This window comes from Pteropus medius, unplaced genomic scaffold (genome assembly GCF_902729225.1).
Source record: "Pteropus medius unplaced genomic scaffold, Ma_sr-lr_union100, whole genome shotgun sequence".
Classification (NCBI taxonomy): Eukaryota; Metazoa; Chordata; class Mammalia; order Chiroptera; family Pteropodidae; genus Pteropus; species Pteropus medius.
Window position 1 is genome coordinate 18,120,531 of NW_024356249.1, and position 27,276 is coordinate 18,147,806.

The 27,276-nt window shown below is 36.2% G+C and overlaps 1 protein-coding gene and 1 pseudogene across 1 annotated transcript in view; both read right to left on the minus strand.

Annotated features, from left to right (window-relative positions):
• Positions 1-6,587: 6,587 nt before the first annotated feature.
• Positions 6,588-6,706, minus strand: LOC120601320 (uncharacterized; annotated as a pseudogene).
• Positions 6,707-7,556: 850 nt separating this feature from the next.
• The window catches only part of CFTR (CF transmembrane conductance regulator), a 155,010-nt gene continuing 135,290 nt past the window's right edge, over positions 7,557-27,276 (minus strand). The window contains exons 24-27 of the mRNA XM_039860787.1: positions 19,654-19,743; positions 11,159-11,331; positions 10,443-10,548; positions 7,557-9,182 (exon numbers count right to left, since the gene is read on the minus strand). Coding sequence (XP_039716721.1) covers positions 8,982-9,182; positions 10,443-10,548; positions 11,159-11,331; positions 19,654-19,743 — 570 coding nt within the window. The 3' untranslated portion in view covers positions 7,557-8,981. The remainder of the gene's footprint in view (positions 9,183-10,442; positions 10,549-11,158; positions 11,332-19,653; positions 19,744-27,276) is intronic.

Consider the following 27,276-nt stretch of genomic DNA (forward strand, 5'->3'; position numbering starts at 1 on the left):
CTGAGCTGTGTCCACACACTGGGAGAGGGGAGGCTCAATTGGAAACAATGGATACCACTGGCACTTCTGTACAGAACGAGTCTCGCCTCGGCCCTCACACCTTGGCCCTTACTCTGACAATGTTTCCCTGTAAGTCCCTGGTGCCTCCTGAGCGCAGCCGAATTGGCACTGGTACTCAGAGCGAGCAGGTCAGTCGTCACGAAAATCTGCTCGTGGATGCGGCCCCTTTAAGAGGCTCCTGCCACTGCTGCTAACTCCATCTCAGCCGCTGGAAACCAGGCAGCCTCGTGTCCTCGCTGCGTCCTACTTTCTGCTGTTGCAGAGTAATTTCTTGGATTTCTCCCTAGTTATATGGCTTATTCATCAAGATCCCAGGAGATTTTTCCTTGCTGCTTGCTCCTTGTTTCCGTCAAACTATTCTTGATAAGTATTTTACAAAGAAATAAGACACTTTAATTCTCACTGTTTCTAATGTTTTAAATTACAGCATACTAATTAATTTTGCTATTTTCTTACATATTTTTAACAGTCCAAGAGTTTTTAATGTTTAATCGTTTAATATTTTTAAGAGTCATGGAATAATCATAATTTTCCCTATTAACTACTTAAATTATTTTTGCCCGGGCATTTTTATAGTTCTACATTACTGTGTAGAGTGAAGATTACTTATATTTGAAAAAAAATGACACAATGACATTTATACATTGAGTAGATATTTGAGGATATTAAGGACTTTTTTTTACTTGTGGCAATGGCAATGTGGATGTGTTTTTAAAGAGGATGAGAGAGGAAGTCCTTTTCTTTTAGAGATACATACAGCTAAAGCTATATGATTTTTCAAAATAATGTACTAGGGAGGTACAAGGGAGCATAGATAAGATTGGCCATGAGTTGATAACTATTGAATGTGAAGTTGATTATATTATATGTGTAGTTTGTATATATATAAAAATTTCCAAAATAAATTTTAAATGGTTTAATTGGCCAGAAATGTAAAATAATTTAATAATCATCCAATGTTTAATTGTAATATTTATTTACATCTGTGGCTTCCTGGCTACAGAATAGCCTGGCAACATTGCTAGGTTCAAGTGCAAATGCCTGCTGTGGATTCCCAATAGGAAGGAGGCTGTATGTGTCTGTGCAAGGGCACTCTGGCTCCCACTTTGCCTCCTCGAGGACACAGGAGTATCCAACATAAATGGGAGACAAGGGAAAATAAAAATAAAAATTTCATTCTCACAATAAAATTGCCTATGATGACAAATTTGTTTCACAACTTTTTCTTTAAAATATATATTAATGAGCCCCTTGTATCTGCTGCCAGGGAAGAGGCAAAGGAGAGAAGTGGTTAATTGGAAAATAGTCCTGTTTTTATTAGCTTATAGAACTCTGACAAAAGTTATGGCCATGCAATCAACTGTGTCTAAATAATTGTTTCTTTCTTTTACCATTTTATTTTTCAGTTTTATTGAAATATAATTGACATCCAACACTGTGTAAGTTTAAGGTGTACATTTTAATACACTTATATACTGCAAAATGATTCCTACTGTAGCATTAGTTAACACCTCCATCATATCACATAATTTCCATTGCTTTTTTTGTGGTGAGAACATAATTAAGTTTACTCTCTTAGTGACTTTCAAGTATATTACACAGCATTAACTATATCTCCTATACTGTACATTAGATCTCCAAAACTTATTCACCTTACAATTGAAAGTTTGTGTCCTTTGACATCTCCCCCCCAACCACTAGTAACCACCATTTCACTCTCTGTTTTAATTGTTTTCTTTTGAATAAAACAGAAATCTTATTTTAAAATATTTTTTGGTAAATTACTTTAATTTCATAGGCGTTAATTGTAATGTAGATTTTTTTTAGCATTTGTGCCTATACTTGTCAATCAAACTATAATTCAATTTAATTGCATTTGTCAGCACATATGTCATTGATGACAGAGATCGTCCCTTCTGTTATTCTGTTAGTGTCAAAGGTGAATGGAAAAGAGTATAGCTAAAGAGCTGTTTTTACCCCAGAACTGTTCACGCTCACTTTCTAATATTCACAATGAAGAGTCATTTAAGTTGGTATGTGAGTCTCTATACTCATTTCCATGGTTGGCATATATTAGGATAAATTGGTTATTCTAACAATAGAACAAAATCTCCACAAGGGGGCAGTTTTGGAAGGTCAATCTGTACTTTCTGTACAGATTTTGTAATTTGTTGGACGAAAGATATACTGTAAATCATCTTAACTTTTTATCCAAATAATTATTCAGCATTATTGCTGCACTAGTTCATTTTGTCACATGAAATTAAAGGCCAGCATTAGCATATTCACTTAAATACAAATTTTTGACCACCTTTCCCATTGCACTTTATCGTTTTACAGCTAGAGACAGAGTTATTAAAAAGCAAGTGAGTGTTCTTACTCTACTGAATTAAGGAATAAACCTAAACTTCTAACAAAACTTCTCCCTTCTCTGAGAAAGTACGTAGATAATGATTCTCAAGTTCCCTGTCTTACAAACTCACAGAGAATAATTAGGGTCTCTTGTTCTACACACTGGGAGAGCTCAACTCCCACTGTATTGGTTTGAAGTTCTCATGCTCCAATGTATTTGTCTTGAATTTATAGGTTTTTCTCATTGTATCTTTTAATAGGGAATTGTGATTATCCACACCTGCTTTAACAGGTCAAACAGGTTTTTATACTGAGTTCTTAAAACCTCATTCTAAATTGTATTCTGCATAGTATTTGAGGTTCTTTCTTTAGCAAACTACTAAAATATTTACATTGGGGGTTTTATTAGCCTTTCACTCTAATATGTAGCAATTTCCCAATCCTGGAAGGTCCCCAGTTACTGGAAGGAAATGTACTTGTTTCAAGCTTTAGCTTTTTTTTCTCATAATGAGGAAGAACAAAGCGAAAGGTCTGAGAAATCAATGAAGAAACTGTGTGTCAGGTGGGAATGGGCAGAAACTGAGAAAAGTAGCCCCTAAAACTCAAGACTTGCAGATAAAAACAGGAAATCTGTGGGCAAAATAGTTTGTTTTTGTTTTGTTTTGTTTTGTTTTGTTTTAAAGAGAAAAGGTGAAAGTCTGATATGAGGAAAAGCCAAGTGTTAGCATGAGCAATGAAACTTGGGTGACCAACACTGACTCTCCTTCTTGCTTCAGTGTTTTTCTCCTTAAAGTAGGCTTTCAGAACTAGGGCTTATTTTGTCACATTTAATTTGCATGGGACTCCTTCCACGTTTCACAGTTCATTTTTATTTCACTCAAAATGAACTAAAAGGATTTCTGTTTTCTGATCTGGTATGCAAGGAGCTTAGAAATCACCACTCTAACCAAACAATAAGTAAAAAACTGAGCAAACTAAAAAAATCAACAACTCTTCTTAGATCTGTAAGTACAGGGCAAACTGCTGTCCCCCAAAAGTAGAGAGACAGACAGGTGGATACAGAAAAATCACAACTTACCTGTGTAGAAACCACCAAGCACAAACCTCCTTAGGAACAAGTGCGGGGGTAGGAAAATCTGAACTATGACTGATGAATTGCTAGAGGCTCAATGTAGAAAAGCCTGAGAGACAAGGGAACCCAGTCATCAGGGAGGGGGACCCATACTTTCATGAGCTTTACCTCCAAGAGCTCTAACAGCTATTCACAGTAAAGATTAGTGAAAATTTTCTCATGATTCCAGCAGGGGAGGGGGAAATAACCATTTTGAAATATGCCTCAGGACATCAAACACTACCCCTATTTTCCGGATCCTAAAGTACCCAGGTAAAGGACACTTGCCAACTTCAGGCAACTCTGGCCATCCCGTCCCACCTAAAGAGATGGGGAGAAGCTAAGAAGCACTGTTCAAGTTCATAGCCCAGGTGCACAGGCTCACCGAAAGACTGAGACCTAATCACAGGCCTACAGAATGCTTGTCTCCCCCTACCCCAACACACATTACTACCATATAACTAAAGGCTTGTTAATCAGTTCCTTTTTCCAGTACACCACACCTACCTTTTAACAAAAAATTATAAGGTATATGAAAAGGCAAAAACACAGTTTGAAGAGACTAAACAAGCATCAGAACCAGACTCATATGCCAGGAATGTTGTAACTATCAGACCAGGAATACATAAAAACTGTGATTAATATCCTAAGGGCTATATTAGAAAAAGTAGACAAGATACAATAATAGATGGATAATATAAGCAGAAGGATGGAAATTCTAAAAAAAAAAAAAATTGCTAGTGATCAAAAATACTGTAACAGAAATGAAGAATGCTTTGGTAGGCTCATTAGTAGACTGAATATGACAGAGGAAAGAATCTCTGAGCTTGAAGATATGACAATAGAAACCTCCAAAACTGAAAAGGAAAAAAAGACTTAAAAAACCACCTGATTATCCAAGAATTGTGAGACAACCACAAGGTATGAGATACCTATAATGAGAATACCAGAAAGAGACAGAGAAAGAAGCAAAAGAAATATTTAATAGAATTTTCCAAAATTAATGTCAGACACCAAACTATAGATCCAGGAAGATCGGAGAACACCAAGGGGGATAAATAAAAACAAAATAAAACAAACATAAACTATACCTAAGCATATCATAGAAAATTAAATAAAATGAAAAAAAAGAAAAAGAAAAGAAATAAACCAGAGGGAAAAAAATACCTTACCTACTGAGAAGAAAATATAAGAATTATATCTAACTACTCCCGAAACCATGCAGGCAAGAAGAGTGGAGTGAAACATTTAAAGTGTTAAGAGAAAAAACCTACCAACCTATAACAGTATCCTGTGATATTATCCTACAAAACTGCAGGAGAAATAAAGACAACCTTAGGCAAACAAGAATTGAGTGACATTGTTGCCAGAAGACCTACCTAGCAAGAAATGTTAAAAGAACTTTAGAGAGAAGGAAAATGAGAGGTTGGTAACACAGATCTACATAAAGAAAGGAAGAGCATCAGAGGATGAATAAATTAAGGTAAAATTAAAACTTTTATTTTTTATTTTCAATTAACCTAATAAAGTTTGTTCAATAAATAACAGCAACAATGTATTTGATTACGCATATTATGTATATAAATAATTTTCATATGCTTATGTATAAATGAAATGAATGACACCAATAACACCAGGGACAGGAGGGAGGAATTAGGAATCTGTCGTTATAAGGTATAAGGTACCTATGCAGTATTACAATGTTATTTAAAGGAGAGTTGGATTAGTTGTAAATGTATTCCAAATGGTAGAGCAACCACTAAGAAAAGTATATTAAAAAAGTATAACTGATATACTAAGAAAGAAAGTAGAATCCTAAAATGTTCAATTAAAGCCACAAAAAAATGTGGCAGACAAAAGTAGAAACAAAGATCAAGGGCAACAAATAAAAAATAGTAACAAATATGATAGATATTAATCAAACTATATCAATAATCACTTTAAATTTCAGTGATATAAACACCAATTAAAATACAGATGGTCAGAGTGGATCAAAAACTAAGACCCAACTATATGTTGTCTACAAGAAACCCACTTTATTATAAAGATACAAAGATTAAAAGTAAACATATAAAGTTATACCATGCTAATATTAACCCAAAGAAAGAGGGAATACCTATATTCAGACAGAGATGATTTCAGAGCAAGGAGAGTTATTAGAGATAAAGAGGAACATTCCATAATGATAAAGTGGTCAATTCTCCAGGAAGATGTAACAATACTTAAGGTGCACATACACACAAAATATAGGAAGATGTCCCTCAGTAGTTGATGAATTAGCTGTGACACATCCACACAATGGAATATTACTCTACACTAAAAAGAAAAGAGACATCAAGCCATGAAAACCCATGGCTTTTATGCCTTAAGAAGGAAACAAATGCAATACTATGTAAAAGAAGCCAATAGGAAAGTCTTCTTTTACTTAGTAATAAAGTGAAACTTAATGTAAATCGTGGAGTTTGGGTGATAATATGTTGATTGTAACAAACGTATCACTCTGGAGTGGGGTTTTGACAGTGGGACAGGCTGCACATGTGTGGGGCAGGGGCTATATGGGAACTCTTTGTTCTTTCTGCTCAATTTTGCTGTGAACTTAAAAATCTTCTGAAAATAAAGTTTATTAATTTTTTAAAAAATGAACTAGAATAACTAGAATAGAGCAGGCTCTGAAACTGACCTCTTGGGGTCACATGTGAAAAAAAAAACCTCTTCAAATAAAAAAAGACAGGGTCAGAAGACTTGGTGTTGGGTAGGGATCTAGTGTCCATTTAGCTCTGGCATGTGCATCTTTCATGAAGAAACTGTGCAAGGAAAAAAGGGGGCCAAACAAGCCTCATCAAATGAAAACAGGGATTTAGACAAAGAAAAGTCACCCAGAATCTAGTATAAAAATAGTATTTTACTTGATGAGATTTGCTCACTTATCAAGAGCTATCAGATAGCTATTGCTATTTGTTTTGTTTGTTTATTTGTTTTTTAGGTGAGGCAATCCTTGGTTGACCTCACAGATTGCAAGGACCTGATCAGTTTACAATCCCTTATTTATTTTTTTATTTTTTTATGCCTACAGCACCTGGTCTTCCTAGGTGGTCTCCCATATATGTACTAACCAGGCCCGACCCTGCTTAGCTTCCAAGATCAGATGAGATCAGGCTTGTTCAGGGTTGCATGGCCATCGACTGCTATTGCTATTTGAATAGCTTTCAAATAAATAAATGGACCTGTGTGGAATATGTATATATATATATATATATTCATTCTATAAGTCTCCATTTAAAAACAGAAATAAAAAGCATTCTAACTCATGAAAGCAGAGACACAAAATGATATTTGTACACTCAGGACTAGGAAGTTCATAAAAGTATTATTTAACATAGTCAAAAGGTGAAAGCAACCTGCGTTCATTGACAAGTGAATGGATAGTCAAAATGTGGCATATGCATACAATGTCATATTATTCAGTCTTAAAAAGGAAGAAAATCCTGACATATGCTACAACATGGATGAATCTTAAAGACATTAGGCTAAGTAAAATAAACTAGTCATAAAAGGATAAATACAATTAGATTCCACTCATATGAAGTACTTAAAGCAGTCAGATACATAGATAGAAAGTAGAAGGGTTGTTGCTAGGGGCTGGTAGTTTTTCTATTATGGCTACAGAGTTTCAGTTTTGCAAGGTAAGAAAAGCTCTGTGAATGGATGGCGATGATGGTTGTACAACAACATGAATGTTTTTTCAAGGCCACTGAACTGTATTCCTAAAAATGGTTATAATGTTAAATTTTAGTATATTTTACCACAATTAAAAAAAATAATAATTTTTAAGAGTGTCGTAATTTGTGTGGGTTTCCGAGGGAGGACTCATGGTGTGTGTTCCATGATCGTTAGAGACTGAGGTAAGAAATCAATGAGACACGACTAATGAACACATCTGAAAACAGCTAAGTTTTACACAAATACGTGGATTTTATTGACCCATGATCTTTTTTTTTACAGTAATAAATAGAATACAATCTTTTGGGTTAATTTGGAGTTGGAGAGGCAGTAGTCCTTAGTAAGAGTGGTCAGATTTTGTGGTACTATTTTCTTTAGAACTGTATCTAAGAGGGAACCTGTGTGCTGGCCAGGAATCATACAGGTCCATGCAACATCTGTGTCAGCTTCTCTCTACACCATCACGGTAATTCATAGCCCCTGGCCAATATCAACCTACGTTTCCCCCCTGTTTTAACACAATATGTCATAAAGATAGCTAGTGTCAATAAAGGTCAACATTTCCAATATAAAAAAAATTTATACAAATATAATTCATAATATAATCATTCTTAAAATACAGTCATTTATATATGAGTTTGAAACATTATTAAAATAAATATTTCCTAGAGAAAATTTCATTTGTATCACAAAATTATAAAACAGAAGCATATAAAACTAATTTGTGATTGACTCTTCAGTATGTCTCCCATTCTCTCTCCCACTAAACATATATAGTATGAAGTGCGCATCGCTAGCCGGAAAACACTATCACCCCACGTACACCCAGACCTTCAGATGTCATGTACGTTACCTGCAGCGCCCAAGGTCCTATCTGCCTATGCACGTTCTACCTGGAGCTCCTGTGGTAAGAGTTTTTCTATACCAATTTGCATTAAAGCACTTTTTCCAGCCTTTCTTCATGTCGGAGGTCTTATGAGCTTATTACTTTCTGGAGGCTGGGGAACGGCATGTCAACTTCCACTTCAAGGGAGCAATCCTGTCTTCTCTACAAGACTGTAACAGCCCTTTTCCCAGATAAGGGATGTATGCCAAGTATCTGAATTATTTGGATTTTTGGTAGAGCTGAGTGATACTAACCCTGATTCTCAGGACTAGGAAGTTCTCTCTCCTGACTGACACCTTGATATTACATAGTACAGACTTTGACAGGCTATCATGTGAATCGCACAGTATTCTAATACTTGCTTGGAACTGGGACAGTCTGAATGCTCAACGTACAATGTAGTTGTGTTTTTAAATATCTTGGAGAGAGTGGAGAAAAAAAAAAGAACAAAACTAAAGTTTCCAGTTACCATTACTTAATCATATCTCTAAGTAGCATGATTACATTTCTTCTCCAGTAATACAAATTAACAAATTTCACAAAGCAATAAATTGAACAATTAAGCTCGCTGACGTTAACAGCCACCTTTCCAATGACTATCAAAGGGAAAAAGTTTTCAGGAAAATCTGGCTTACAAACGCAAGTGGTAAATCTTCAAGGATTCGAAGTACCTTTCACACAATTTGACCCTTGCCAGGAAGCCGTTTATCCAGACTTCTGTGAACATCCTTAATTCCTCTTACCAAAACGACTCCTTTTTAAAAATAATATTTATCCTTGTTTTCTGAGGCAGAAACTGTTTTCTCCTCCAACTCCACGAATGAATGTCCATGCAGCCATTCGTACTGCTCTCTAAAGCCTGGTTTCCTGCACCTCTTCTTCTGTCTCCTCCTTCAGAGCAGTGATTTTGGATTGAGACTTGTGCTTGCTTGAGTTCCGGTGGGGGAAGAGCTTCGACCGGTCCAAGGGGCTGATGGCCTGCTGGAAGACGCTCTTCTCGCTCAGTAGCTTCTGGATGGAATCATACTGCCGCACTTTGTTCTCCTCTATGACCTAGGGAAGTGGCCGTTAGTGAGATCTTGAGCGGAAGGCAGGTGGATGGATCAGAGCAAGGACAGAAACTGGCATACGCTCAGAAGAAGAAAAAAGCCAAAAAGGAAAACAGTGTCCAGAGGCTTGCAGTCTGAACTGGCAGGGATACCTCATTTCCCTGCTGAGTCCTCTTGTCCTCTTGCTTTATGGAGCTTCTACCATGTGTGAAATTAGCTGTAACTTTCTACTTAGCAGCTGGAAGATTTCTTTTCTTTTTTTTTCTTTTTCTTTCTTTCTTTTTTTTTTTTAAATTAGGATGATACTGAGCAATGTGCTTCTTCAGAGAACTTTAAAAGAACTAAGGATGCTTTGTAAACCAGAATTATTTTTGTTGGATCCCTTATATACTACCTTAAAAATGAGTGTAAGTCCACAGCATGAGAAAGAGTTGAACCAATTCAACAGGGGACTGAAGCTTAACAAGTCCACATTGGCTGGGAATGCCTGAGTTTAATGTGGCTCCTTCACATGTTCAAATTGAGCAAACCCAAGGCCAGAGGATAGTAAGGCTTCACCCAATCTCCTGAACCTGACCACAGCAAGATAAGGGGTTGTGAGTTGGCCCCCTAATTTGTCACCTGAAGCTCAGTAATAATAATGGTAATAACAATCCTTCAGTAAGGAAAGCATTTGCCTCCAGGAATCTCAAAAGCCTTAACAGAAATGACGTGATACATCATCCTCTGAACTTCCTTGTGACTAAACCCGAGGGAATTTGTAAAATCACTTGAAAGAATCTGTGACAGTTCTGAAAGCACAATGAGAAGGTGGTTGGGAGAGGCACTCACCTGAGCTTCAAACAAGGACTAGAAAAAAGAAATGAGCTTTTCAACTATTGCATTAAAACCATACATGAGATCGCAAGACAATCCAGGTCTGCCCTGGACCTTATCCAAGGGAGATTTAGTTATTAAAAGCATCAGGACTTAGTCTTCTTTATGACTTGATCCCCAAATAAGGACTTGAAAAGTATAGATGTTCAAATTTATTAATGTAACAGTGATATGCTGCTATTTTAGATTTACTGAATTCCAATCTCACTTCATAGCTCAGATCAAAGTGAGAAAATTGTGCAGCTATTTTGAGTAAAGCTGGATGGCTGTATGACACGTTTTAAGGAAAAACGTATATATTGCTGTGATTTGTAGGACCTATCGCATAAGAGGTTGTTATCAAGAATTATAGGAGAAATTAGATCTTAAGTAAATTATAAATGCTCACCAAAAATCGCTGACATTCCAACATTGCTTCTATCCTGTGCTCACCAAGGATCACTGTGCAATTGGCGAATGCTTGTTTTAGAGTTCTTCGAATGATTTGATATGTTCTAGAAAAGAAAATACCACATATAACATAACATCAATAATCCGCCTTTATCTTTCATAATATAATTATTGTCCTATCAGATTAGTTCTTTAAATTACTTATCTTTCTTTACCTACTTTTAACATAATGGTGATATGGAGTCAGCCACAATCAGCTTTCCAATCACAGGGTAGATTCTAAGTTTCCATCAATAAATAGGACAAATATTTGAAGAAAATTTTACAGAGGAACATTTTTTTTTCATTATGTACAATCACTAATAGTCCTTTTGTGCTATAAATATTTCCAATCACATAAATGAAATAGAAAGGAAAATCATAAGGATCAGAGTATGCCTATGTATTAAATAATTCATTATGTCTCAACAAGGGGGAGTTTGTATAAAATTCCAAAATTACACTCAGAAGAGAACGTAGGGCTCTTATACTATGAAATAAGCATTTGTACTCATGTCACATGGTGACTTTTCCACTGGGCACTTATTTCATATCTAAAGGGGGTTTCCCCACTTGCAGACATGATAGTCTAATGGGAATCTGTGTCAGTATGAAATAGGCCTCAATGATTCTACTCCCGCTGTGCTATTAAATAGCAGGATTTCTGAAACTCACATTGGATCCAAATGAGCACTGGGCTCATCGAGCAGCAAGATTTTTGCCTTACTGAGAACAGATCTCGCCAAGCACATCAGCTGCTTGTGGCCATGGCTTAGGACAAAACCCCCATCCACAAGGACAAAATCAAGCTTCCCAGGAAATTGCTCTATCACAGATCTGAGTCCAACCTGCAGAAAAAAAAAAGGGAGGCGGGGAATATTGTGCTTAGAAAGGGTAGTTCAGATACCACAAGGTTATAAACACTTAAGATGTTAGCAATCTAAAAAGACACAAAGGAGTTTTAACGGTTTAAATATACCACCCCTCCGTCACTCCAGCTATTTATTTGGATTTGATTGAACAAAGGCTATGTATAATCTTGGCAGCTCTAAAGGATGAATCTAAGACTTATTTCAGCTCTGTGCTTCATTCATTCAGGAAATTTTCCATGAGTTCCTAATATGTGTGTGGTATTCCAATAAGGATTGAAGAAATGATAAATGGCACATGGCCTCTGCAAGGATCAGAGCATATAAAGATGTACACAATTAATTACACGACAACTGAACACATGCTAGATAAGATAATACGTAGAGAAATACAGTCGTTTACACTATCATGACATTCTTTTTTGCTACATTCCATCCTCTACTGTCATAATAAAGCATGAAGAGTATCATAAAAGAATCAACTGGGGAGCTTTTTAAAGCTACATGTGGCAAGTTGCTACTCAGCCCTTCCCTTCATAAAAACTGATTTTAAGAAACTGATGAAACTATGAAGTAAAAAAAAACCTGGAGTTAAAATAGTGGCATATTACCAGGAGATTTAAAAGTGCTTAGATATTGAGGCGGAATAGAAGATTGTGTTAGGGTCAACGGCTTGTTTTCTTAAGGCAGATAGGAAAAAAACAAGTTGAAATGCCAACAAGATATAGAAACCCATGTTTTCAAAATAAGACAAAAACGACTGAAGTCTTAGCTCTTATAATGTGCATTAGTTTATTTTTTGCCAAGTATTGCTGCGTTTGGGGGCTAAAGAGATATACAGATGATCTTGTCTTCTGCTCTTAGGAAGTCTGAGATTTAGTATGGAGAGGTTAGATGTTAATACTAACTGTAATACAGGCAGAATGAGATAATGGCTTAAGAAAGTTCATGAATTCAGTGATGGATTCAGAGATGGCCTGCATCACCATGTTCGGCAAGCATTAACTGTGTGCCTGAGATACATACTGCAGAAGATACATACTGCAGACTCTTTTCCTTGGCTGGGTTCTCATTAAAGCAATCTCACTATGTACTACATCTATCTCCCTGGGATGGTAGGGAATGTGAATATATTAATTAGCCAAGGGGGTTACTCTGATGTATCCCAGAAGACTCAAACATAAAACTACTTTCAGATGCAAGTAGCTGAGAATGTGAATAAAGACACTGGGTGGGGAGTTCTTTCTGTCTTCAACTTTTTGATTTTTATTGGCTTCAGTCTGTGAACCTGCTACAGTCTCTCCTATCTTAAAATAGAAATAAAACCTCACTTGCCTCCAGGTTCTCCTTTAGCTGTTATTCAATATCTAGCTCCTTTGTCATCTAGAAATCACAAAATATTAGTGTGCATCTGTTGTCTTCACTGCCTCATGCTTCAGAACGTTTTCCTTCTTCAAACATCTATGCCTCGGCTTATGAGAAACCACCAAATCTTTGACGATTTCTGACTATTATCATGTGTGGGCAACTCTCCCTTTCCCTGTCTCTTGAATATTAGTCTTCTTCACTCCCAGCTTTCCAAATTCTCGTAAGATCTCATTGATTCTTAGGGTACTGATTACCACAGGCAAGCTAATGATTTTTCAGATCTTTATCTCCAGCCCCAGACGTCTTCCAAATAATTCTTAAATCCTTTTCCTCTTTGCTAACCCTATTTTAGCAACTGTAAGCCAGGCCATGATTATTTCTTAAGCACCATACTATAAATTCTAAGTTGTCAACTTGCCAATTCACCACCCAAACACCCCGGGGATCCTTCTAAAATACAGGTTTGACCACCTATTTCTCTGTTTTAAATCTCATGCTGACAGAATAAAATTTCTAAATTCTCTTCATGAGCTCTCTCACATGGCATTTAAGGCATCCAGAATCAAGTCCTGCCCATTTTTACTTCTAGTAGCACCAAACAGCTTGCAGTTCCCTACACACCCTGACATACCCTTCCGAATACCTCTGATTATCCTTTAGGGTAGTCAGGTCCCTAGGTACGCTACTATTTGTGCAAGTTTCCTCCCATTAGACTGTTAGTTTCTTGAGGGTAAAGACATGTGCATTTTAGCTCTGTGTCCCCAGTGCCAATACTGGACACACTATCAGCCTTAAACTCATTTGTTCATTTCTTCAACAAATATGTACTGAGTTCCTAGGATCCTGGCCAAGCAAAACAAACACAATTTGGATGAATGACAAATGAATCCCAACCTAAGGAGAATGACAAATGATAAATGAATGAGTGCTGGCTTTAGCTCTGCCAATATAGAATGTGATCTAAGACAAGCATTCATTTGTCTATTTCATCTTTAAGACTATAAAATCCCTTATACCTTTATAAAGTATATTATAAAATTAGAAGTTCTTTACCATTGCTAGATATTTCAGTATTTTATTTCAGATCAATCAGGAGTATTTGAGGATTTTTTTAAATCAAATTAACCATCAAAAAAAGTACAGATTAGATGGATTTTAACTAGACTTATTGTGGTGATCATTTTTGTAACATATATGATTATCAAATTACTATGTTGTACACTTAAAACTAGTATAATGCTCAATATATATGTCAATTATACTTCAGTAAAAAAGTAAAGCACTGTACTGATCAAAGACTAGCTCTCTGAAGCCAAACAAGAGTGGCTTTGAATCTGCATTCCATCACTCATTTGCCAATGATGTCAGGTGTGTTACTTTAAGTCTCATTTACCTCACTTGAAAAAAATGGGGAAAGATTTGTATAGACTTCAAAGGCTTGTAATGAGGATTAAATAAGATAATTTATAGAAAGAGGTTGCCACAAAGTGTGACACATGACAAGCACTTAATCCCTGGTAACTAATAGTATTGCTGGAGCCTGGGAAATCCTAAGGACATGGGCCTGGTATTTGAAACACTACCCTGGTATGACAATAAGAGTTGTTAAGATTTTACCTTTATAAGTGGCCTAGGGAGGTAAGTTAGCAGAATGTGCTACAATACTATTAATTTATACCACACTCCTAGTAACAAGTTGCGATTTTGGTAATAATGTAGTAGCGTGTATTCCTCCTTCAGATTCACACCAATCGCACACTAATTCCCAAGGCCCAAGTAGGAAAGACATTTCACTGTGTTATACTTTGCACTGCTCTGTGATAAAGAACTGAGCAAAGTATGTGTTTTTCCCAAATGAAACTATTTCTTTATTACAAGTAAATAAGTACTTAAATATTTGTCACTGTCAATGTTTAGAGAACAAAACTTTTAAAAATGAATGACAGTGAGACAGACCAATCTAGGGTATATTTTGCAACATGTCTATCTCATTGTTCTACTCACTATTAAGTATAGTAAAAATATTTTAAAATCATATTCACTAGAGAAAGTAAAACTTTACATTTTGAAATCAATGAATATTTAACAAATTTATTTAATTAACTATTTTATGCCAGATATTGTGATGGGCTTTGAAGAGAAAATGGGAAGCAAGATAGACTAGTAATTGTTTTTTAAAAGATACAAAGTTATTGTTGCCAACTCTATATGGTAATAAGAATGGATTAAATTAGCCAACTGATTATTTGGATGTAAAAGACTGCTTAGTCATGCATTTCTTTCTAGACTCAGCAAGAATTTATTAAATTCTAGGAACTATGGCAAACCTCGGGATTCAAAGATGAATAACCCTAGGCCCTGCCTTGAAAGAACTAATAGTCCAGATGAGGAGAAAAATAATAAGTGGGAAATTACTGTTCAAAGAGATAAATGCTATAGGAAAAAAAGACAAATGGAAACTGCTATAGAGATCACCTAATTTAGTAATCTTTAGCAGCACAATCCTTTAAGTAAAAATATATACACACATATATTCCCAATATAATGTTACCTATATTACTGTCATAATCCATTTTTAAATAGATTAAAAATAAATACAAACTTTAGTTTAGCTCTGTCCAAACTAAGGTGAATTAAAAATTACTGGAATCTGAACATTCCTAATTATTTTTATTCTAACTTAGCATTAAAAATAAATAAAAGCATCAACAATTTGTGGAGAAAAGAATGTTAACATCAAAGAATCTGCCAGTTTTACACCACTGACTAATAAATAATATGTACTTCCCAAACTGCTATTTAGAAAGAAGAAATTTTGTTTTATGACATATCAAACTAAAAAATATTTAAGTCTGTAACGGACCAGGCCTTTTCTTCAAAATGTTGACTTTTGCTATTGCTGTACTCTGGAATGTTATTATGGAGCAAGAGTTTGCTCTTTGCGCAAAGAAACACACACACACACACACACACACCCCTCCTGCCCCAGAAAAGTGAATTGTGACTGGATTGAATAGTCCATTGGCAGGCAGTTATAAACACAGACACTCTCAACTCCTTTAGACTCTCCTTTTGCTACTCTACAGGTTCTCTAGGGCAAATTTTCAACTTAAAAGGCCACCATTTCTGCTACTTAGCTAGATCTCTAAAATAACTTACTCAGCTATCAATGTGTAAGGGAGGAAAATATAAGTAATCTAAAAAGCCAGCAATTACCAAAAAAAGAGGCTTTATTCTAAAACCAACAGACCTGCTGCTTAGATTATGGATAACATTGAGGCAGGTCGCTGTGGTAAAACCCTGTGAACAAGAAGTCAAGGGGTACAGCTGGTCCTGCATCCACCAATAACCTCAGCCCAGTCCCTCAGTCTTCTGAAGGTTCAGTATTTTCACTGTTAATGCTGACACCTGTTGTGTATTAACCACAAGGCTATTTTCACAATATATTACACACGAACCCTTTATTCACTTAAATAAATGAATTAACTTTCATTTATTCATTCAATCAATTAGTATTTACTGAACACCATTCATGTGCCCAACACTATTCTATGCACTGGAAATACCTCAGTGAATAGAAATCATCCTTGCCCTCAAGGAACCCACAAGCCAGTGGCAGACATGGACAAGTTAAAAGGTAAACGTCTGTGTAAATTCTGTGTGAAGAATGCTGTGAAAGGGATAGAGGAATGGGGTACACCTAGGAGGGGCTCCTCCCTCAGACTTGGAGCATCAGGGCAGATTTCTGGAAAGAAGTGATGTGTAAAGAGAGGCCTGAATGATGAGCGGGAGTAGGCAGTGAGGGGTTGGCAAGGTTTCCCAGGTACGGAGAAGAGCATGTGAAAAAGCTTCTGGAGAACAAAGAACTCTTGTTGTTTTAGAGAAAACAAAGAAATCCAATACAATCCTGAATCATGGTTAAGTGGGGAAGGTTGGAGACTGAGTTTAGAGAGGCAGGCGGAGACCAAATCACAAAGGACCTTGTGGACTTTGTTCAAAGTGCAATAAGGAGTCATAGGAAGGGGAGAAACAAGAAATCACATGCAGGGTTTAGAAAGATCACCAGCTCTGTAAAGAGCCGAATGAACTGCAGGGAGCCAATGAGAGGGAAACCAGCCAGGAGGCTCTTTCAAAAATCCACATGAGAGTTATAGTGGTGTCAGATATTGATGAAAACACGTGAATATATTCTGATATTTGTAGGAGACAGCCTTGACAGGACTTGAATATGTGGATACAAGTGGATAAATTAAGAGTCAAGGATGAATCCCAGGTATTGGCTCTGGGCAACTAGAGGGTGGTGAAGCCATCCACTGTCATTAGGAATGCAGGACAGTTGCATAGGTGGGGCACATAAACTCACTTATATGGGAACAGGCAGAATTGGGAGTCAGCAGCTCAGAGGTACTAGTTAGAGCCAAGAGGACGCATGAAATTTCCCAGGGAGAATAAATAAAATAAGATAACTATTACGAGTCTATCAAACCACAATATGTAAGAGATGGCCAGGTGAACACCAGATGGAAACATGATTAAATAGCTAACATGTACTTAGCATCTACTATTTGCCAGGCACCGGGATAGGCCCATTATATGTATAAGCCCCTAAAGTTACAACAGCGTTACTAATTTATTGGGCCACAATGCTAGGGGTCTTTTTTCACCCTTGGGATTCAGTCTCTTTTGAGATTCTCTTTGTCTATACAGCTGGTAAAGTCAGTGCTCCTGGGGAGAAGCCATCTGGCCCTGAGTTGTTTGGGGATGGGGAAATTAGACCATCTCAGCTCACACAGCACCAAGATGAAGGTGGGGACCTAGGGCACAAAGAGACAGGGAGCTGTTTGGGTCAGTTTTGCTTTCAAACCTTAGAGCTAGTAACTGGGCATGATATTGCCATGGCTTCGCATGATCTAGTCCAGATAAGTAAGGACAAGGTTTTGCACTAGAGTTTGGGTCCAGATCCAAGCTAGGAGTAAAGTGTTCCATGACCTGGTGTTGTCGTTGCATGTACTTGTGATTTTCATTTAGGGCAAAGGGGAATTATGAAGGAGGCACTGTTGGAATAAGATTCAGGAGTCTGGCTACCAGCCATTACTCAGTTTATTTTCCTCTAGAGACACAAGTTACATCAAGGTCACAGACATGACCCAATGAGATGACATATACCCCAGTTTGCCCCATGATATCCTGGTTTACACCTTCTATCCCAGTATCCTGTCCATTTCAGAAACTGAAACGCTCCCCAAATATTCCTGTTTGGATATGTTATATGATCATTCACTTAGAACTAAAGCTCAGCCCTACAACTTTTTAACCAATGCCTTTTCTGCTTCTCTCAGCAGTTGCTTATCTGTTTGTATGCTATTTTCAGGCCTCGGCAATAAAAACATATCGCTGCTGCTCAAAGCACATAATATTAATGTACAGACAGCATCAACATCTCCATTTGTGAATGGCAAATTATTAAAAAGAGGATCAGTAAGAAGATATACCTAAATACATTTGATTAAATAAAAATCTAAATAGGTAAAATTTTGTATTATATTGATATTTAAAATCTTAACGTCTTCTAAAATGTTAGATGTTTCTATTATCTTGATTTCCTGTACTTTTTATTGTGACTGGAAATGCGTGCAGATTTTATTTTATAAAGTCTACTATCTTCCTTCCCAAGTTTCTCTCCCATCACATCGTGTTCCTATAGTTCATTCTCTGAAGTCACATCAAAGGTCTTAAAATGTGTCATTTGCAATTTAGTTAATGTTTTCTTTAAAACCTCTGTTTGTTGGGTAATAAGGAAACTTTGATACTGAGAATAATTAAACTGAGTGCATTTTATTAGGGGCATGTTAAGGCTGGGCACTCAATAGGTAGGTGTTTAACGCTCACAGACATTCCAAAGCTCCTGGCAAGATCCATTCTGAAGAGAGGCAGAAAAGGAAAGAACATTTGGAATAAACAGAACCGGGCTATGGCAAGGACCCAAAATGCAGGAAATAGTGGGATAACGTTGTTCTTTAAGGAGACTTTCGAATCGCAACATTCTTAGGACCCACAGTTGTAGCCTGTCACCATCCAAAGCTTTGGACTTAAATCTCAAGTTAATGAAATAGGATGATTTATGTTCTCCCTTTCTTTAATATAATGTCTATATTTTAAGACTTGTCAGTTTATAACTACAGTGTTCTGTTAAGGAAACCAAGAATTTCACTCTCGTCCTCTCCCATCACCCCAAATTCCTCTGTATAATACCTTCAATTATAATAAATCACCTACTGAATAAAGAATGTTGTTTAGGAATTTTGATTTTGTTTAAATCAATATATGTACTATATAGTGTCCTATGACCTCAAAGAATGGACTGTGCCACATCTAAGTCATGTGACATTGTGCCTAGAAGCACTCGTAGCCACCACATCCCTAAAGGCAGTCGACTCCTGGAGAAGACAGTAGTCATCTGCAGGTGCTCTCGAATGATCACCATCCATCTGCGCTAAACTCATGCTTCCCAGAGTACATCATGTCAAAGCAAAGCCTCCTCCTTATGCTGGGGAAACTTCAGAACCCAGACAGGGAGTAGATGAGAAAGTACAGAAGAAGGTTCTCTGTATCCAGAATAATCCTGGTGCAGGTACGGTGCACGGGTCTCTCCTAGAACATGTCTCTTTGATGCACATTGGTAGGGAAGAAGGCCAAAGTAATGTTATCTCTGGGGCCTGATAGTTGGTGACTAAACACTGAGGATAGAGGGAGGCCTAGTCCAAAGTACTGGGTGCTCCAGGTGTGTTCGAGTTCTCTGTTTTAAAGTTGTACACACACACACATAGGCACATACACACATACACGTGCACTAAGGTATGTAAAATTATCTCTGCTATGACAACCACTCCTGTGTGTGTACTTTTTAATAAATATTTCAGTTAGCATCCTTACCTCATCTGCAACTTTCCATATTTCTTGGTCATTCCACTGTTCATAGGGATCCAAGTTTTTTCTAAACGTTCCAGAAAAGATGAATACTTTCTATAGCAATAGAAGAAAAATAGGAAAATATGAATAAACTAAACATCTTTTTTATATTTTTTCTATTTTATTGTAAAATGTTTCAAGCAGAAAAAAAAACATTTAATGTAACACCCACCCATGTACTTACCATTTTGTTTTCTTAAATTTTGAAAATTTTATTCTATTTGCTTTGTATTTATTTATTTTATTTTAATTTTTTTAGTATGTATTTATTTATTTTTAACATTTTATTTTTTATTATTTTTAAAAAAATTTTCCCCTCCCTTCTGGTGACCACTAGTCCATTGTCCATGTTCATGAGTCTCTGTTTGTGCTTTGTATTTTTTTAAAGAAATAACATATAGCTACATTTGAAGCCCCTTGTGAATATGTTTCAAATCCCAATATCCTTAGGATAAAAAATTAAGATCATTGTAAGTTGTGGGAAATTACATTTTTTTATTCCTAAAAATTAAACAGTTAAAAATTATAAGATTATGAATCACAATTGTTAGAACAAATTTCTACTTTGTTAATGTCTTTTCCTTGGATTTCTTTTATAAACCCAGCTTCCTAAGGAACTTTGAAATTGTTTAAATTTATAGACACTTCTTTAAAGACACAACATGTTCATCTCATCTATAAACCAAGGCGTACCTCTATTTCCAAAACCGGACACTCACAAATGAGGGCCACGACTTGGAAATCAATGAGGTCGACCTATATGATTAAAAAATGTTTTTAAAAAAATCACTATCTCACTGAGAAATGCTGATATAACAATAATAATATTTAGTTCTCTCTTTGTGCCTATGGATGAACTGAAAAATATTTTTGATGTTAATGTTCAGAATATTTTTTTTCTTTGCCTTTGGTTAGTAACATCCAGTAAGGAGAATAAGAACTGAATTTCCTTAAGACTAATTTTCACAAATTGTCTCAGACTAAGAGACAATGCTCAATTCCCTTCAGATCTGTAAGGAAATGTACAAAGCAAGTCTGCCTCAGATTAATAGTGTCTGTGCCTCTCAGGCAGAATGAGAATGTCCTCACCATGGCAACCAAGTTCAAGGGTCACATTAAAGACCTCCTTTCCCAGGGCATAATTTATGGCTTAAAGAACAAAGTTGTTGCCGAATATCTCAGGAACCCTCTAGAGAGGGCGACAAGAAGCCTTAGGCTGGTTTTACTCAACCTGCATCAAAAGGTATCATAACATCTTAAGAGGTGCCTACATTGCTTTACGGAAGTGGATATAAGTGATAAATAGATGACTCTTAAGATCATAAGATGTAGATGGATATATCCGTACATGCTCCTCCAAGTTTCCAGGTAAATGAAAGTAATGTCCAAATAAGAGAGCAGACAAAGGGCATTATCAGTGAATTCTGATAAACTAAAGAGAATTAAACAGGAAGTGGTTCTGAGAACTTGAGTTAATTCATCATTTAGTATCTAAAGGTCAAAGACTTGCCAATGGAATTTTGCCATTTACTATTTTTTACATTTTTTTTCATTGAATCAAAGATTTCTAGCATTATTGAGAAGGACGAAAATGAACAACTGTGAGGGTTTATCAACTATCAGATAATGTATTATGTGCTTCAGAAAAATTATCTCCACTGGGAACGAAGCAGCTGGAACACAGAGCTCTGGTTTATGACAGGCTTATCATGTGCCAGGTAAGGCTTTTACATCTCTTCATCTTCATATCAACCTAATGAAATAGATCCTATTATTGCCCACGAAGAAATCACAGCTGGGAGAAGTTAAATGACTTTCACAAGGTCACTTAGCTAATAGAACCCAACGGTGTTTGCCTTCAAACCGGTGCTCCCCACCATCATAGCAAAATGCCTCAAGTCCTGTGTGAACCAAGTTTATTCTCTGATCTGGAGCTCAGGAAACATTAAAGGTTGGGCAGGATCAACCCTATGGGTCCATAAAGAGCCCATGAACACTCAGTAACATGTTCTTGTTCAAAGCACTGCTGTCTATCCCTCGGCCACAGCTCAGTTCCTGGACTGCTGATGGAGAGGTTAGCTTCCTCTTCCCGTGCAGGACCTGAGTTGAAGGGTTCTATATGGGCTACAGTGTCTTTGTAAGTTTCAAGAAGACTTACATATCCAATAAAACACAGCACAATGGAATAGTGTCATTATCTGGAGGACTGCGGACAGAGGCCAAAGGTATCATAACATCAAAGCAGACACAGAAGTTATTAAAGGTAATGTGGCTTGCAAAGATGGTATAGTGATGCAGCTCAGGCCATAGACACACCTATGAACAGGAACCCAACCTCTTTGAGTCTCAGTGTTTTCACAGTAAAATGGAGAAATGCCACCTTTCTTCTCACATCTACTCTACCTCGAGGCTTTCCATTTTGATACGTGGCTCCTTCATCGCCTCAATGCAGAAGGTTGAGAGTCATCCACAACTTATCTTTCTCCTTGATCCTCACAAACACAGAATCAATCATCAGTCCTGTGGATTATTTTTCCAAAATATATCTCAAATTCATTTATTTCTTTATCTCTACTTCTACCACATAGTTAAAGCCATCAATGTCTCTCTCTGAAACACTGTAAGAACCTCCTAACTGACTTCTTTCCTTTCATTCTTGCCTCCCTTCCATTCTACTCTCATTTAGCGACCAAAGTAGTCACTTTGAGTATAAATTGGATCATGTCATTAACCTTTTAAAACATCTTCAGTGGCTTTCCATTGCACTCAGGACAAAACATAAAATCCTTGATGGTCTACAGATCCTACATGATTTAGCATCTTCTACTTCTGGCTCATTTAGTTCCCGTCTTCACGCTTCTCTCTTTTTTATTCTGGTCACATGGCTTTCTTTTTTTCCCTCAGTTTCTTCACACATTCTCTTCTCCCTTACTAAGACTCTCATTTCCTATGGTGTTCCCGAGGCCAACTACATTCTTCAAGTTTCAAATTAGGTGTCACTCCCTCTAACTGTCATCTTTCAAATCCTCAAAACCAAATAAAGACTCTTTATATATGGTCTCATAATACCTGGACTTAACTTTCATAGCTTATAGTGAATATTAAAATAATATATAAATTTGTGAGCATTTTTATAACATTCATTTCCTCTTCTACACCATAACTTTGCTCTATACTTTGCTCATTAACACAAAGGCTTTGTACATAGTATATTTTCAATAAATGTTTCCTGAATTAATGTAAGTGGGCTGATGTGAAGATAAAAGTAAAAATATAAAAACATCATAGAGTTCAGCACAAATTATTTTACTTCTTTCTATAAGAATAGCTACTACAACCCATAGTCTTTAAAGGAATAATACTAATAACTCATTTAAACTTTGATCTTTCTATATAATTGCTTGGGAAATGGTATGTCTAACTTTTTCTAATAGTCTAATAATTTATACATAATATTTATCAAATGTATACCAATATGTTATATATTAACTAATTTTATTTTAGATGGATATATATTCAAAATTATGAGGAAAGAAAACTGTTGAAATTAGACATTCAAAAGTTTTAGATGTAGTGAATTTGATACCATTTAGAAATTCTGTAGATCTTTTGTTTACAGTTTATTGTCTAACATTAACATAAGGTTTAATTTTAATTTAAAAAAAATTACTGAATGAACTGGGCCAGTTAAAATTCAATTTCATACAATTAATCAAACATTCCATTTCTGTCTTACAAATAGTATCTGTTTTCTGTTTTCTAAATTGTTTGAAGTTTTCACAAACTCATCTCTAAAGCTGAGAGGTCCTTGGAGATCACCTATGTCCTTTGCCCTGGCTTACAAATGAAATAGCCAAGGCCCTGAGAAGTTACATAGCTTGGCCAAGGTGACACGGTCGGATTGATTGCACAGCAAAAAATAGACCTGAAACTATAAATCACAATGACCTTCTATCTCTCTTTTAAGAAACTGTTCACCAATAGAAAAATTAGGATGTGCAAATATTTGATATTTATTTAATGTCATGTATGTATGGTATAAAGAGTAATTCTTGGGACTCAAGGAAGCATAAAGAGAGCACCATTGTTCATTGCCTGACTAGTCTCTTTCCTGAAGCTGACTCCTCAGGTCAGTGGAGACTGCAAGGCCTCTATGGAATGCTCAAAGATGGTCACGTGTCACTGTGACAGGCAATATGCCTTGCATATCAGATGAAAAACAAAAAAGCAATTTGGATTTTGTGGTAACCAAATATAGAATAAATTAAATGAGTGGGAAAAATGACTCCTATCCATAAGAATATAGTGCTTTTTTGTTTTGGCTCAGAAGGGAAATATATATACCAATGCGCCATTCCATTAAAATGTGGTCCAAAAGCTTATAAGCATCATAGGGACTGTGATCTTGCCTTTTGGAAATGTCTAAAAAAATTTTATTATAAGTTGAATCTGTACAACAGAAATCCATCCAATTTGAACAAATCAAGAATGTAAGATTGAATATTTAAACATAAGTGTTGCTTTGCTTTTAAGAACATCTATCAACAAGAACAAGGTGAATAAAATATCTGTTAGTCAAAAATGTTTAAGGTTTATAACAAATAGAAGATAATTTTGTAAGGGTAATGTACATACTACTTATTTATATGTAATGATTACATGTAAGATATTCAAATTATTGTTTCCTGTAAAGTCGTTTAATATTTCTCAACTTTTTATATAACAACTTTATAGTATACACTTTTTCAGAGACAGTATAAAAAATGTTTTCTAGGTCTGACCAATTATCGAAGATGTCACATTTTTAGGATGAGAATACTAAGGTCGTATTGCACTAATATCTATGCCAGTTATTTTTCTCTTCTCTCTTGAATTCGGCACACTATCCCAGTGTCCTTCTCATTTGCTCTTATCACAGTATAGATGGAGGATTTCTTAGCCCATTTCTCTGCTCTGGATTCTGCCTGCATGATGTTCATTGTCCACATGCTGCCAGCAGCAGTATACTTTTGTGTCACTCTTTCATCACCCCTTCCTAGCTCAAAAGAGTCAACCCATTCCTCATTGGGCCATTTCAGTGCTTGTCAAGTCTTTCTCTCTTTCTCCTAATACTTCCTAACACATGGCTTCCTCTGTCTTTTGCCCCCCAACTTTTTCTAGCTCCTATCTCTGTACTTGTTCATAATATATCTGCCTGGGATCCTGGAATATTGTGTCCACAACTCCCTGCCTAGAACCTTGCTCATACTTACAAACTTTATAATCCTTTATGGCCACATTATCACTTTCTTTGTGAAACTGTTCACATCCATTTGTTCATTCCTACAAAATATACCTCCAATTCGATACAAAGATGAAGGGGACATGATTCCTTGTTCTTAAGGAATTATAAATGATAAAACCATCACAACTGAATGTATTGTTTTTATTACATGCCAGGGAGTAGACTAAGTACTTTTACTTATTACCTTACTTAATCCTCACAGAAACCTAATGAAGGAGTTAGTACCAATATACCCATTTTAAACACAAGGAAACCAAGGCTCAGAGAAATTAAATAACTTGCCTAAGATTACACAGCTAGTAAAACCCAGATACTGTAGAACCATCATCTTTTGTAAAAGATGATCAAGCATTTAGTGACCTAGCACAAAAAAATGTATATTGAATTTCTACCATGCAAGCTATTGTGTTCTGTGCTATATAAGAGATTGAATAATTAACAATGAAAATAAATCTGTTTTATTTAGCATTTCTATTTTATATATATTTATATATATTTACATATATAATAGAATATTATATATATATGTTTATATATATATTTATATATTTTTTGCTAGTCTTCTTTGATTGGTGATAATTTTGTGTTTAAATCCTGCGTCCTTAACTAGAATGTCTGCAAAGTGCTCACAACACTGAGTGGACATTAAAAAACACACATACAAGACATAGAGACATAAAGAAGACAATACAAGACATAGAGAAGTTCCAGTAGAGATTTATTAACACAGCTCTAGATCCCATCTGGGACTGGGACGTGGAAGTGCAAAGGTGGGGTCAGAGTCAGGGTTCGCCAGGGGAAGAAAGGGCCATCTGGTAGTTTAACATTTGTAATGACAAAGTGACTGTGGTGAAGGAAGATTGTCTCAGACAGAGGAAATGCATGAACAGAGGCAAAGAGAGAGAAAAATGAGGCATCTTTTATGGAACAGTAAGTCCAGCTAGACTGAAACTTAAAAGTGCCCAGATGTTAAGAGTGGTGGATCTGAATGTCGGGTTGGGACCTGACTGTTAGGGACCTAAACCACAAATAGAAGAATCTAGACCTTATTCAGTGAAGGAAGGAGTGCCCAAAAACATTTTTGGCTTGGAAAATCACAAAATTGGAATGTTGCTTTAAAAATCTTAATTTTTGTGCAACATATAATGGAGAGATGAGGAGAAGACAATGAAGAAAAACACAGCAGTGGGAGTAGAAACGAAAGAAGGCTACAGTGACTCCGTGGAAGCAGTGACGACAGGGCTGGGAGCTGGATCCTCTCTCATAATTACACTAGACACTCCCTGACTAGCCTGTGCCTTGACCCATAACTACACTTAATTACCTATATTTATCATTTTTTTTCTTCCTTTGATCTCTGACTTACAGCAATGAGTGTAATTTCGAGCTTTTCATTGGAAGCTCATAGGTTGGATTAGGACCTCAATACTGTTTATGTAACTATAAAATCTATACTTATCATTTTAAGCATATAGAACTAATGATTAAATTGTTCATTATTGTTAAACTGAATGAGGGCTGCTACACTCCCAATGTTGAGATCTACAGATAAGTGTTTTGGCCCCATCTGATATCCCTCAGAGCAAAAGATGTTCTAAGTCCGTAGCGGAAGTCACACGTGGGCATGGATTAGTTTCAGATCATAAAGTGTCCTTGCAAGAATAGGCCTAGTCATTCCTACAGAATAACTTGCAGCCTTTCAAATTTGTATTAAAACTTTAAAGATACATTTCAAAATTATTTTTGAAATAAATAATGAGCAATTTTAAGTCTCAGTGTTCAAATTGCCTAAGCTGATGGGGCTCCAACCCTAGGCCTTATTGTTTCCTCTCCATGTCCTCAGAGCTTGCAGGTAAAGTAGAACAAACTAAAGAAGGCTCCACTTTGAAATGTACACAATACCTTGTTTTCCAGGCCAGTGCATTCTCCAAGATTACTTTCTAGCTACAGGAGAGAAGAACAGGGGAAAAACAAACCGCAAGAACTTGCCAAAACTAATGACACCTTGTGATTCCACAGTTGATGTTTCAGGATCACTGAGGGAAAGGGAAAATTTCTTGTTCAAAGTTCCTGTTTCATGTGTCTGAGAACAAGTGACTAATTGACCCAGAGATCTCTGATGTCTCAGTGTCAGAGATCTTGGAAGGAACTACGCCTTTGCAAGGTCAGAAAGATGGAAGGAAGAAAAAAATAGAAAAGCAAACAAAAGTAGTTCTTTTAGGGTTTTTAAAATTCCTTTTTCCTTCTTTTTTTCTTTTTAAAGATCAAACTCCAGGAAAGGGAAAAAATTATGTAATTTGAAC